The 14,211-nt window shown below is 40.6% G+C and overlaps 1 protein-coding gene across 1 annotated transcript in view; it reads right to left on the reverse strand.

Annotated features, from left to right (window-relative positions):
• Nucleotides 1–14,211, reverse strand: part of KCNU1 (potassium calcium-activated channel subfamily U member 1) — a 319,066-nt gene that overhangs the window by 194,124 nt on the left and 110,731 nt on the right. Inside the window, 1 exon segment of the mRNA XM_023517014.1 lies at nucleotides 10,996–11,075. Coding sequence (XP_023372782.1) covers nucleotides 10,996–11,075 — 80 coding nt within the window.

Raw genomic sequence — 14,211 nt, forward strand, 5'->3', positions numbered from 1 at the left:
AGAGGCGCCCAGGAGAGAAGGGGAGACAGAGAGGCAGAGGCGCCCAGGAGAGAAGGGGAGACAGGGAGGCAGAGGCGCCCAGGAGAGAAGGGGAGACGGGGAGGCAGAGGTGCCCAGGAGAGAAGGGGAGACAGAGAGGCAGCGGCGCCCAGGAGAGAAGAAGGGGAGACGGGGAGGCAGCGGCGCCCAGGAGAGAAGGGGAGACATAGAGGCAGAGGCGCCCAGGAGAGAAGGGGAGACATAGAGGCAGAGGCGCCCAGGAGAGAAGGGGTCTGGTTTAGGAGAGAAGCTCAATGTCCACCCACAAATCACTCCTGGTAAGGACACAATCTTAAGAGATGAATGGAGAGGGGCTCCACATTTAGGGCTTTGGGTATGAGGAGCTGAATAGTAGAGATCCAGAAACTTGTGCACATGCTTAGGTTTACAGGAGAGAAGCCAAGGATCTGGTTGAGACACTGATGCAATTACCCACCTTGGGCAAATGTAGGGTCCATTACCTCCGTGAGTGTGCTTGCCCACGTGTGTACACATCGTGTCATGTGACTCCACAGCAACACCATGAGGTCAGCAAGAAAATATATTCCTATTCTTATCTAGATTTTATGATAAAGAGAAATTAAGTGACTCACTCAAAGTCCTGAGGTGGCAGTGAAGAATTTGGATTCCAGACACCTGGGTTCTGAGTCTACGCCAGGTGTTCCTCTGTGACAGGCTGGTATTCTGTCTGCAGAACTACTCAGAGTGGAGGGAAGGAAGTGAGGGAGTGCACACACGCCGCCTCCTCCGACAACGCTGGCTGGCCTTTAGTGGGGTAATTTATCTTCTCCTCTAATGGCGGCAGTGTCAGCTCCTGCGACCGCTGGCAGCTGCCTGACCTCATCATAGCAGGACAACTAATGACTCCCAGCAACGCATTGCACCTCACTGGCAGCAAGGCCTTAGAGCCCTGAGCTCCTGCCTTCTCTGCAAGGTGCTGAGTGCCTTCAGGGAGGCTTCTGCTCTTCCCTTTATACTGAGTCCAAGGGCCTTGTGAAACAGTCACACTACTCAGCACCCTCTGTGCCCCTCTTTCAAGAGGCTGCTGGCACCTCAGTCACTCACTCGAAGAATCCGAAATCCTTTCTGTGCATCTTTCTGCTTGTTCTAAGGGGCTTTTTTAACGGTTTGTTTTGTTTTCTTTTTCAGATTTCTCAGCTTTTTAGGAAGAAAGTAAGATGACACAGTCACCTCCAAATGTGGAGGTGTCCTGGCAGACGGCACTTGGAGAACGTGCCTTTGAAAACGGCATTTGCTGGCTCATCTCTCGCTTGAAACCCAAACAGGGCGAATGCCAGTCAGGGATCCCGAGCAGCTGGTGGAATCGGCCTCAACATGGTGACAAAGGCGTCCCTTTTTTCAGCAGCAGCTTCTCCACCTCTTCCTCTCTCCTCTTTGCTCGAGAACACAGTTTAGCACTTGTCCTTCATACGAATAACTGGAGGGTGGGAATTATTCAGAAGACGCGTGTTTGACACCCCATCTGTTCATTCCTGACAGCGATATATAATGTAAGGCTATAAAAACTTGAAAAATAATGCAACATAAAAAGGGATTGACTCGGCTCCAAGAGGCCGTAAATGGTAACAAATACCACTGGGTGATTTATCTCGTGCTGCAGTCTTTACAGTAAGTCATCTTTCAGACATTTCCTCGTGACAGGTTTTAATAATATTAATGCCCAGAGCAATCCAAATCATCGCCAATAGATGTATTTATCAAGCTGCCAATCCGAGTAAATGAAATTCTATAAGCAATAATGTAACATGTTTAAAGGAAGCTAATAAAACAAGTCAGCGGAGAAATATTACTTCAAAGTATTCTCTCCCTCTAATGCAGTCCTGCATGTTACACAGCCAAAATGCAAATCTTTCCATACTTGATTTATTGCTCCAAAAACACCAATGACCTTTTCCCCAGCTTCTGTGTATTCACCCTCACACATCCATAAAGCCTGCAGTGCATCCCGCCAGCGTCGCTGAGCACTGGAGGGCTCAGCATTTATTGTTATGTTTGTCTTGCTTTTACGCAGGTACTTGATTGGCGGCTGCAGTGAATCATGTCTACGTTTCCAAGCCTTATTAAAATGTAACAAACATCTGAGCCATAAACCAGTCTTTACAATGCCCACTCTAGGTAGGGCTTCCAGAAGACCCAAGAAAGTGACTGGAACAAACTCCTGATGATTTACCGGCTGCCAGGTGAATTTCCCCTGGGGAGAGCCGATCTGCATCTTCTCTCCACCAGCTTTGCTTTGCGTTCTTTCACTTTTGGTAGCTCGCCTGCAGATCACAGTATACCAGCTGTTGGAGCATCTGGCATTTCAAACGCAGCACAAGGCCTGCCTCCTGCAGGAAGCCTTCCTTATTAATTTCACTAATTTTTCTGATCTCTACCACAAAATACCTGACCCATACCTCGCCACAACTTTCTAATTAATGAATTCATGAAAGCACAAGACACATCAAAAGCACTCATCAAATATCAGATGGAATATGCATTAATTTATTCTTCCCACTGTGCAATTAATTGATGGCTCGCTGTTCTTGGTTATCGGATTCACGCTCCTTGAGGTTGGATTTACTATTTAATGAACACCACAAGTGGTTACAACTGTGTACTCTGTACGAGAAATCTCAATCTATCTATATGTTAATTTATATTCTAATCAGCATGGTAATGTTTAAAAGTACTTATTGTGATTATTGTTCTGGTTTATTTGGAGTAAACCTTTTGGGGTGTCTACCAATACCCCTATATCTGTATTTCTTTACTCCTTTAAGAAGCACTTCATCCCTCACCCAGTGGTCAAGTTTGATCTCACCAACACAACCTTCTAGGTTAATTTTCCCTGAGTTGAGCTGAGCTGATCAGACACTCTCTTCCTGGAATCCTGGGAAGCCAGTCACCTAGCTCATGAGCAGGGATGTGACTTGAGGGCCGTAACAGTCAACTGTGGGTTCACAGAGGTGAAGAAAGCCTTCATGCATTCAGTGAAGCCTGCGCTATACTCATATGGCCCAGTGGCACAGTGCAGTGAGAGAGTGGCTACCCTGGTTTGGGCAGGGCACTCAGACCTCTAATTCCTGGTTCCAGTCTCAGCTGAAGGAGAAGCCTCACTTTCTCCTATATAGTATTTCTGATCTATAATTCTGTATTAGAAATTTTCATCCAGGTGTAGTGGCTTACATCTATAATCCTAGCACTTTGGGAGGATGAGGCTGGAGGATCCCTTGAGCTCAGGAGTTTGAGACCAGCCTGAGCAAAAGCAAGACTGCATCTCTACTAAAAATGGGGGAAAAAATTAGCCAGGCATGGTGGCAGGCACCTGTAGTCCCAGCTACTTCGAAGGCTGAGGCAGGAGAATTGCTTGAGCCCAGGAATTTAAGGTTGCAGTGAGCTTTGATGATGCCACTGCACTCTAGCCTGGGTCACAGAATGCAACCCTGTCTTCAAAAAAAGGAAAAGAAAAGAAAAGAAAAACTTAATTAAAATAAAGAAAAAAAAAGAAATTTTCTTGTGTTTATTTAAAAAGAGTTTCTCTTACTTGCAACCAATTGAGCATTAATCAAAATATTTATATTTTATAAAAAATGAACACATGAGAGACATATTTTTGTTTGAAAGAAACTCATTCCTCATAATGAGATGCTGGATATTTTTGGTGTGTTAATAACATACAAAGCCCTTTTTATGTTGGTAGTCCAAAGTATTTAGAGCTGAGTTTTTGAGTACCCTTGGAACGTAGTAAGAATTTATTTAATGCTAGGCAAAGTACATTTTAGCCTTCAGGGGGAAGCACATCCTAGGTAAACACACATGGTCCAGGGAAGAAAAAAAAGAATAACATATCTTTGGAGAAGTGAGAGAGTATAATACAGTCTGAGTTCAGAGGACTTTCACCGGACGTGGGGGCTGTGGGATAACGGGCATTGTGAAGAACTTTGATCTCAGGCCGCAATGCACCAAAAAAACATTCAAGAGAAGCAGTATTGTCCCATTTTCATTTCTGATATATCCCTCACACTGTACTGCAGGGGTGCAGGAGAGGGGCACGAACACCAGGAAGGGAAGACGGCAGCTTGGAACTGGGATTACCACTTCAGGTAAGTGCAGAGATTCTGCAGAGATTCGCAGAGATTCTCAGGACCCACTATGGGGGAGGAAGGTCTCTCACAGCTGCCTCACTTGGTTCTAGGCTAGGGTGACCAGACGCCCTGCTTTTGGAGAGACAGTCGTGCTTTTTAACAATTTGTCCCACGTCCCACAGCATTTTACAAAAGTCCCCATTTTTGGAAAGAATGCACAAACGGGCAGGAGAACAGGAAAGAAATATACGGTTTTTGGCTGCCATGTGGCTATTTCGCCAGAATATGAGTTTTATATTATTTTTGTTAATTTTATCATGTTAAACTGTAATAATTACAAATAATTGTTGAGAAGTGATGATCTAGAACTGCTTATCAAAGTTTGCATTGTTGTCAGGACCCGCCCTGCCCCGCCCCCGCCTTGTTGTCCTGCTTTACAAATGTTAAAATCTGGTCACCCTATTCTAGGCCTTCCTGGGACTGCTGACCCAGGTGCTAGCAATTCCCAGACACTAATTTCGTTGATTGTTTCCTTGTTTGATTTATTTTGCCCTTTGCTTTTGCTTACTTTAGACTATGATTTCCAAGTATGCTTAATAGAGACAGGTCAGGTAGAAATCAGATACTCAGGGGAAAGTTTTAATTTTATAATTCTATTCTGTAATTTGTTTTGTAATGAAGTTCCAGAATCTGGTTACCCTTGCTGCTTCTCCCTTTCTAATCTTCCCTTCCTCTGGTCTTTTCCTCTGGTTCTCCTTTCCTTTGGACCTTCCCTTGGTCCTCTAGCCCCCCATCCAGCCTTGGGGGCCTTGATTCTCAGGGGAAGACAAACCAGCCCTGGGGGCTGAAGAAGCCTCCTGTCCTCTGACGTTTTTATAGCTACATCTCTACCTGCCCCCAGGATAACTGGTATTTCATTTCTTCATTTTGCTTCTCTTATTTCTTGGCTTGGAAAAATGCTGTGATCAGAATCAGTGGCTGCAACAGTAAAGTGAAGGAGAGTAAAGGAAGACAAAGGAAGCTGGGGCAGCTGCACAAATCTGGAGGTTGAGACAAGAAAATCTGGTGAAAGAGGAGGAGAGTGCCTTGTTAGGAATGGTTCCCTCCACCTTGCTCATAGCCAAAGAAAAGACAGTTCTGTGGAAAGATGGACCCTGATAATCCTTTAGAACAAGTGATCAAGTCGGTCTCAATAGAGATGGCCTGCTTGGCCCTTCTTCCTGGTCCCAAATAACCCAACAGATCTAAATCCTCTTTTTTAATTTTTGTTTTTTGAGATGAAGTCTCTGTTGCCTGGGCTAGAGTGCCATGTTTTCCTCATAGCTCACAGCAATGTTAAACTGCAGGGCTCAAGTGATCCTCCTGCCTCAACCTCCTGACTAACTGTGACTATAGGTGTGTGCCACCAAACCTGGCTAATTTTTCTATTTTTTGTAAAAACAGGATCTCATTCATGTTCAGGCTGGTGTTGAACTCCTGGCCTCAAGCAATCCCCACCTGGTCCTCCCAAAGTGCTAGGATTACACCTCACCTAGCCAAGAGGGTTTTTGCCTTTTTTGGACTTTGAAGAACAGAGGAATGTAAAAGTCAGCCAGGATGATTCTTACCTGTTTTCTTTTTAAATATGTTCTTCAAAATCCTTATAAAGGAGCCCAGATAGAATTCATATAAAGAAATCAGGGCTTTATGCCATTGGGTTCATTGATTATTTTTTTGAGCTACTTGAGTTAGGTCTGAGTTGCTGTGGGCAAGGAGGTGCTAAGACCTCTTCCTGGAAGAATGACTTTGCATGCCCAGGAGATACTTGACTTGGTCCTGCAAATCCTTACCAGTCTAGCTAATCTGCATGAAAATCTTTTTCACAAAATATCATTTCATGAACTAGAAACGTTCATGTGCTCTTTACTTGTACTAAATAAAAAAAAAATACAAATATAAATGATTCCATTCAATAAATAAATAAAAACTGGACATTTTTATGTGGAAAGACCATTGGCATTGTTTTCAATTACAAGGACACTGGATTAAGATGCTACTTTGAATCAAAGTCTGGAAACTTTGCCATTCCCCATTTTGGGCTCTTCTGTATCTTTCTGTGTTGACGTGTATCTGTAATGTACATGTGCATTGCCAAATGCACCTGGTAAATTATGCATGTGTGTGTAGATACACACACAAATATATGATTTATCTTGTGGATTGACTCTTATGTGGCAACACCAAACTCTTCCCCTAAAGAGTAATTCATCTGTAATATATGCACTATCAGTTCTTAAAAATATGTGTTTCCATTACTTAAACTGAACACTTTAGGAGAAGTTTGAAACAGAAAATGGCAGCTTCTCTCCCACTAAATAAGTTGCTTTATGATTTTTTTTTAAGCTAGCATTTTCCCATTGGCATCTTAAATGCAGATGAGATATGATAATACCCACATTCATTACGAGGAAACCAGAAAGCAGGGAGCAGCAATCTGAATCAATGGTTAAGATTGAAACCAGGATTAGAGCCTCAACCTTGAAAGAAGGGTAGAGCCTTGTCCAACACCCAGAGGCCCTTGCATGGGATGAAGCCCAGCCCAGCCCAGCCCAGGGAATGCAGCCACCAAGATCTCGTGCCCAGGGAGGGATCATGGTGGGACCTGGGCTGCTAACACACATAAATATCCTGTCACTCTGTGCCATCTTTGTCTGAGAGTAGAGTTGTGCTCCCACTGTGCTCCTGGGAGGAGAGAAAACTTCAAATCTTAAAATGAAAATGAGGGGTTATTTCTTTTCTTTACATAAGGACTGCCCTTACAGAATCCCATATAATAATATGCTCATTTACAGTGTGAGACAGAATAGCATTTACAAAACAGATCTGATTTCCACATGTTTTAAGGAATATGTCTTTTGCTTAATGAGAGACGGGCTTATAAATAAAAAAGAATGGTGCCTACTCAGCTTTTCCTAAGGCTTTGAGGAGAACAGAGTAGGTTTCCAGGGAGCCAGGTTATTTAGTTTACTTCTTAGCATTATCTGCAGCAATATTTCAGAGTGAAATAAGTAAAATATCTGTTCCTTTTCATTTGGCAGCAGCAAAGATCTTGGGAAAAAAATAAATAAGAAATATGTAATCCCCATGGTGTAATCCCAGGGTATGGAAACTCACTTCTCTTAAATACCTCCCTCTGGCATAATTGACTTTTCATGTGCATTTTAATAATGATATTTCAGCAGGTTGCAAGAGAATTTTTTTCCTCCTGTTGTTGTTGTTGTAAATTATGGCTTGGAAAAAAAGTGTTATAAATCTAATTACATTTTCACTTATATTAACAAGTCAGCACAATCTTCCAGCATGTTTACCAAGCAATTCCAATATTTACAGCTGACCTAATTGGTTGTGGGGTAGAAGCAATGAACAATATTTCATTGTCCTGACAGTTGCGCATGTGCTGAAGGCAGCTGCTAAGTTGTGAAGCTTCTGAGTAACCCTGAAGTTTTGCCTGCCTTGTGTTTGCAGTCATTGACCAGCTGTGGCCCAGGGAACAAGAGGACAAAGGGAAGTGAGAGGAGAGGGTTGGTTAAAGACAATTTTTCTTAACCCTCTCTTGGCAGGAAAGATTTTCCTAATTATTTGAAGACTGTTACAGATCCCAAACTCACTTGTTTTTGCTAAGTTCATAAAAAATGTTATAAATAATTGCACTAAGGGCAATAATATAACTGTTTGGTAAACAGTCTCTATATTTGGTGCCAAGGTAAGAGAGGGTAATTATGGTCCTGTCCCCTCCTTCCTTAGTTTTCACCACCAAAGCCAGCACGGTCCTTTGGAGCCAAGCATGGCTCTAACAGGCTTGGGATTCCATAGTGTCACCTTCTCAGAGAAAGGACTAAGAAAAAGAGATCATTTCCAGCAGGCCAAGGCTGCATTGTCTCATGAGAAAAACGGAAGAATGTTTATGTCTCTCATTACTAAAGGTGAGCGTTCCTGCACCTTTGCCAACCTCCAGATTTAACTTGAAGTGACACCTCTAAGTCTTCTATCTTTTCTACTCATACTATCAGTGCTAGCACAAAGGCAAAATGTTAATCCAATTTCAGCGGGAAGTTGCTTTGATGAGGTGACTGTAGAACTCGAGTTCAGTTATTTTGTTGAACAATTTCCTCTTCTGTGTTGTGATAGTTGCCAACATTTATTCAATGCTTACTCTATGCTAAGAATTGCTATAAAAGCCTTATTCATACTAAATCTCATTGGTTCTATGAGATTGGTACTATTTATTTAATAGATGAAGGATCTGAACCATAGGATAGTGAATGACTTCTTCATGTTCACACAACATGGAAATCAGAGAGCTGAGATCTGACCTTCGACAATCCACTTCTGGATCATCCAAAGCCATAGATGGGGATATATGGACTTCTCCTTGATTACTCTATTTTAAATCTAAAAACTAACATGTCTTAGCATACAATGGGCTTGGCGGTATCATTTTAGATGTACACAGAGGCCCTTATATGATGTCACCTAAAATCATCCCTTCCCCTTAAGGTTGATGGCTAAAATTCCCTCACTTAGGACTTTCCTCCTTAGCTGAAGCCTTGACTCATGAAGAAAGAATTACTTCATGAAGAAAGGGTTATATTTCATACTTCTGCTTTTGTAAATGAGAATTCAGATAACAGATTTTGATGGGGATAGTCAGTATCTGAGCACTGTGAGCCCCCAAAAAAGATGGTAGTGAGGTGTCACTCAGAGAGCAAAGAATACTGAATGAAAACACTGTGAAATTTGCCTACTTCGCTTTTGTTTCCTTACAAGCTATACAAGTCATTTTCCTAGATTTTGACTAGCGTTTTCTTAGAAACAGTGACTAAGCTGCCCCAACAGTGACTAGACAGTGACGTCACCTTGTCATAGTGAATTGGTCTTTTATACATGACTCTAAATAGCTAAGGTCTTATCCATGCAATTTAGGCAGATTATAGATGAGATGAATAATAATAACATGCAAATACTAATTGCTTAATGCAAATAAGTGTGTATACTTAATACATAATCAGTCATCCCACTGTACTTTTATGTTATGAAGACTGCTTTCACATCTTACCACCCAGTCACATCAGTGGAAATTTCCATACTTGCAACTCCTTGAAGAATTTGACTTCATGAGTTTTAACGTCCACAGATTCACAGACATGTTTAAAAAATGTCTTTGCCCCTCCTTTATTACAGTCCGTCAAGCTAGACAGGATGAGGAGACAATCACAATGGAAGAGCCATGTTGCATTCTGTACAGAACTATTGGTATCGATCTGATGCTTTTTATGAAGCTGAAAGCTATTTTGACTGCTATTTTTAAGCAATAATAATAAAATGTACTTTGTTAATATGAAGAATCAATTTACTAAATACATACTTCATGAATTACTATTATATACATGGTACTTTGCTAGGGTTATGCTACATTGCTTCTCAGAAATGGGACTTGTGCCTATAGATATAAAATAGAAACAAAAAATATTTAGAGGGTATTAAGGAAAATACCTACTCATTCTTTCCAAAGTTTTGTTCTTATTTTCCTTGCCACCCTAACTCTTTTATCTGCCTTTAGAACTCAGGCTCATTGTGATTAAAAATACCATTTCTGTATGTGTGTGTACGTTTGTATTTATTTTTATTCCTGCCCTACCCTACTCCTATAATTACATATGGCTACACATTTTTTTACTCTTTTCTTTTATCTTGGTATGGAGATTTGATAAAGATATTTATTAAACTTCAAAACTTCATAGCAGACACATGCTCCCTGCTTGTGTTTTCAGTGGACTCAAATTATACCACTAATTAAAATGAGGAAAGTATCTTTCTTAGAGGTTCTGAAATCTCAGGTTAAAAAAAAAATAGGACTGATAACTTAATTGCTATTTGGACTCTTGGAGAAAGGTGATTCTGGAGGAGGAAATGCTGGCTTTGGAATATTAAGCAAATATGGACTTCTAGAACATGATTTGAAATCCTACAATAAAGGATACTCATGTGTGTATATGAATGAGAGAATCAAAGAATGCTTTTGACTTAAAAATTATGGGGCACATTCCATAAAGAAAATAATTTTAAAACCTTAATATTAAAACAAAAGGAAAAAAGTAACTGCTCAGTTACTGGTCAGATTCTATAGAAAGTTCAAACATGACAAGGAAGTAGAAGAGCCATGTATTGTGATTTGCATCTGATCTTCTGCCCCCAATGGACTCTTCTGGAACTGGCCTCAGTAGGACATTATATTTTTGTCCAATAATGCCTACTAGTCTCTATTAAGTCATCCAGTCTATCTTATAAGTCACTAATGTTATAGAAGACATAAGTTTGCCAATTTGCTAGGCAATTTTCATCCTATAAAAGTAATAAACATCAAAAAAAATTAAACTAAATGTTAGTGCTAAGAGGAGACAAGGCCAAAAGACAGTGATTCTCTTGCCTGGATCATCTTGGATACAGAATTCAATAAATTGTGTGCATGGCAGAGGGGTCATTAAAGTGACAGGTCATAGGGACAGATGTTTTGAGAATCATGCCTAGTCATAAATCACATAGGGCTGGGAATGGGTGTGCTAGAATAGAGACAACCTTTCTCAGTTTCCACATGTCCTATGGCTAAGGCACTATTTACTAGCATGTTTTTGGCCTGGTGAGGCTACCCTGGCAGTCCTCTAGATGAACCAACATTTTCAGAAACTAAAGACTGCCACGGCATCAGTGGTACTAGATGGCACCAGAAAATAGCCAAGGGAGAAGATGGAATTGCTGTGGGAAAGAGCATCCTGAAGCTATAGGCAGACTTGGGTGTGGCAAAGTGACCTTACAGATCTTCACTGAAAACCCTGTTGATGTGCTCCATGGACTGATGGTCTGGGGACTGTGGTAGCAGATAATAGATGAAATCTTGGGAGGACTTGAACTCTGTGTGTGCCCCTACCCACACATGGGAAAGAAACTAGTTGCAGAAACATGGAAACATGGAAATCTAAGAGCCAAGGAGATGATGGCAGAGGGAGATGAAAATACAATGACAATAACAACATGAAGTGTTTTTCACTTGCTATATTTTTACTATGTATTAGGCACCATGTAAGAACTTAATCTATCTTCTCTCATTCAAACCTCACAACATTTCCATTATTTAAGTTCTAATATTTTCTACATTTTATAGATGAAGAAACTGACGCCTAAAGATGTAAGAGCACTGTGATCTGGGGCTGACATCTGAGATGAGCACTACTGTTGCTGGGTGGTATTTGTGGACCACTTGGCCTTTAAAGAACTAAGGCTGGTAATAGCATATGTGAAGGCCACTGATTTTTGGACATTGATTTTGTATCCCAAGACTTTACTGTATTTCTTGATCACTTCTAGAAGCCTTGTGGTTGAGTCTCTGGGGTTTTTAAAGTAGAAGATCATATCATTAGCAAAGAGCAGGAGTCTGACCTCCTCTGTCCCCATTTTAGTATTAACCTGGATGAAGTTGAAACACGTTCTTCTTAGCAAAGTATCAGAAGAATGGAAAAGCAAGTATCCAGTGTACTCAATACTAATATGAAGCTGATAGAGAAATAACTCTATGCCCACAAGAGAGAGAAACACAACTGAATTCAAATGGAGGAGGGCAGGAAGGAGGGAAAGGAGGAAGGGCAGGATGGCGGGTGATTGGCAGGCTGTCATCTAAGGTGCACCATGTAAGGGTATATGGCAGATGTCCTGGGTGAAGGGCTCAAGTACAACTTGACCTTTACCTAAGAAACACAAACAATGTAACTTAATCACTAATCATGTGTACCCTCACATTAATATGAAATAAAATAAAAATAAAAATAATAAAGAACTGAGTCTTGTAGGATGTTGGAAAAGAAAGAAAAAGTAACGCTTATCATGTCCAGTATCTCAAGAAGAACAGAGAGAGTATGAAAATAAGGTTGATATTATGACTATGATCTTATTCCCAGGTATTAGTAAGACATGAAAGATGGGCAGTAACATGGGAAAGCAGTGAGATTTCAACATAGTCTATAACAGCTGCTTTAAGCAGACACAAAGGGAGGACTTACAGGGACGTGCTGATACACTGACAGACAAAACTTTCTACTAAACATGGTTTACTCTCCTAACCCAGGTCTATTACACACTGCTTGGAAATTTCTGCCTCTCCTTATCTCAAAAACTACATAAGTTTCAATATCTGCTTGAGTCAATAAACACCTTTTTTAATTTTTATTTTTTTCACTTATGTATTTTCATCCTGTTTCCCAGGCTGGAGTGCCCTGATGTCAGCCTAACTCACAGCAACCTCAGCCTCCTGGGCTCAAGTGATCTTCCTGCCTCCACCTTCTGAGTACTAGGACTACAAGCACCCACAACACCTAGCCAACTTTTCTCTATTTTTAGTAGAAATGAGGTCTCGCTCTTGCTTAGGGATCCTCCCTCTTCAGCCTTCTAGAGTGCTAGGATTTCAGGTGTGAGCCACTGAGCCCAGCCAACACCTTCTTTCTAAAGGACTGAATGATTTAGAAATGATTTTAATCATGATGTGGTTATAATTTAATGATTTAAACCATTTAGAAATGATTTAACCATAATGTGGTTATGGTGTTATTGGTCAGTCACAACATAATGTGAATATATGCATCTAAGTCTGTTCTTTATAATATATAATTACAACAGTTTTACTGAAGAAGTGAGTTTTGATAGAGAAGAAGCAGAGAAGAGAAAATAACTGTGGAACAAGTAAAATGGACAGCGTTCTCCTGAGCTCACCCAAAGTGAAGTGGAGACAATAAAGAAACTGAAGGTGAGGACAAAAAAGGCTTCCGGAGTGGAGCATGATTGTCATCTGACAGAAAATATTGTATAGATCTAGCTTTATCTCCCTGAAAAAAAAGAGGAAAGACTTAACTTCTCTGTTTTGTATCACATGAGCCCTTGATTTAAGAACACAGAACTCAAGTGAATAGAGCTGCTCATTTATCCAACAAATACATATTTAACTCCCATTTTTACACACTCTTTTGTGTGCTAGTCTGACAGACCAACTGCTATTTCCAACATTGCTTATTCTATGATAAAGAAAAGACACAGGGATACAATAAAATATGGACCATAACTTCTGTCCAAGTTAGGGCTGTCTGTAGTGCTCTAAGTACTAAGAATAGAAGGCAGTAGTTTCTGAATTTACCAGAAAACCCACCAGTGGCTTGAAGACTACATCTTTAAAAGCATCAAAATCATTGTCAGCAAAGCTATAAATAATATTATGCTGCTTTTGGTATGTGAATACCATACTGTTATTGCATCAAAAATAAATCACAAATAGCACATACCACATATTACATTTTGTACAGTAGTGCCTACTAGTCTCCATTAAGCCATCCCGTCTATTTTATCACTCATTTAGTGTCATGGAGGACATGTTTGCCACTTTGCTAGCTGAAGCCATCTTTGTCCCGTAAAACTAACATAAGACAAACAAACAAACAAAACCCTATTCTTTAATACTAAGTGGAAGCCAGATCTGTCATTTACTCATTAAGACTATATTTTGATGAACTGAGCTAATCAACTCCATTGATGAAATATCACAGAAATTTACCCTCAAATAGCATTTATCAACCAAAGTGTACAGCACCACCTAAGATATTCAGCAGTTTGGCCCTGATTAGTTTATTTAAGCTTTATAATTCATGTGAATATACCCCACTTTTCAAGTAAGTGCAAGTGAATTAGCATCCAGCGATCTCGGTGGGTTGCTATCCCTATCTCTGGCTGTCTCTGGAACAAAAACAAATTCAGGGACCCCCCCCCCCCCCCCACACACACACTAGACATAGGACTGATGGAACAGGTTCACAGAAAGAAAGACCAGGCTATCTGGTTCAATTCTACTTTTTGAATGCCTGCTTTAAACCATTTTTTTGTTTAACATATACAGTGGGGGAGTTCAGCCAATAGGAAAAATATCAATAAGTTAAATCACTTTGTTTGTTCAGCTGGGCTAAAGAATAATGGAAAAGCCAGTGAAACTGAATGGCTAGAATTACACGTGGTA

The sequence above is a fragment of the Otolemur garnettii genome, unplaced genomic scaffold, assembly GCF_000181295.1.
Source record: "Otolemur garnettii isolate 467f Iridium unplaced genomic scaffold, OtoGar3 scaffold00102, whole genome shotgun sequence".
In the NCBI taxonomy this organism is placed as follows: Eukaryota; Metazoa; Chordata; class Mammalia; order Primates; family Galagidae; genus Otolemur; species Otolemur garnettii.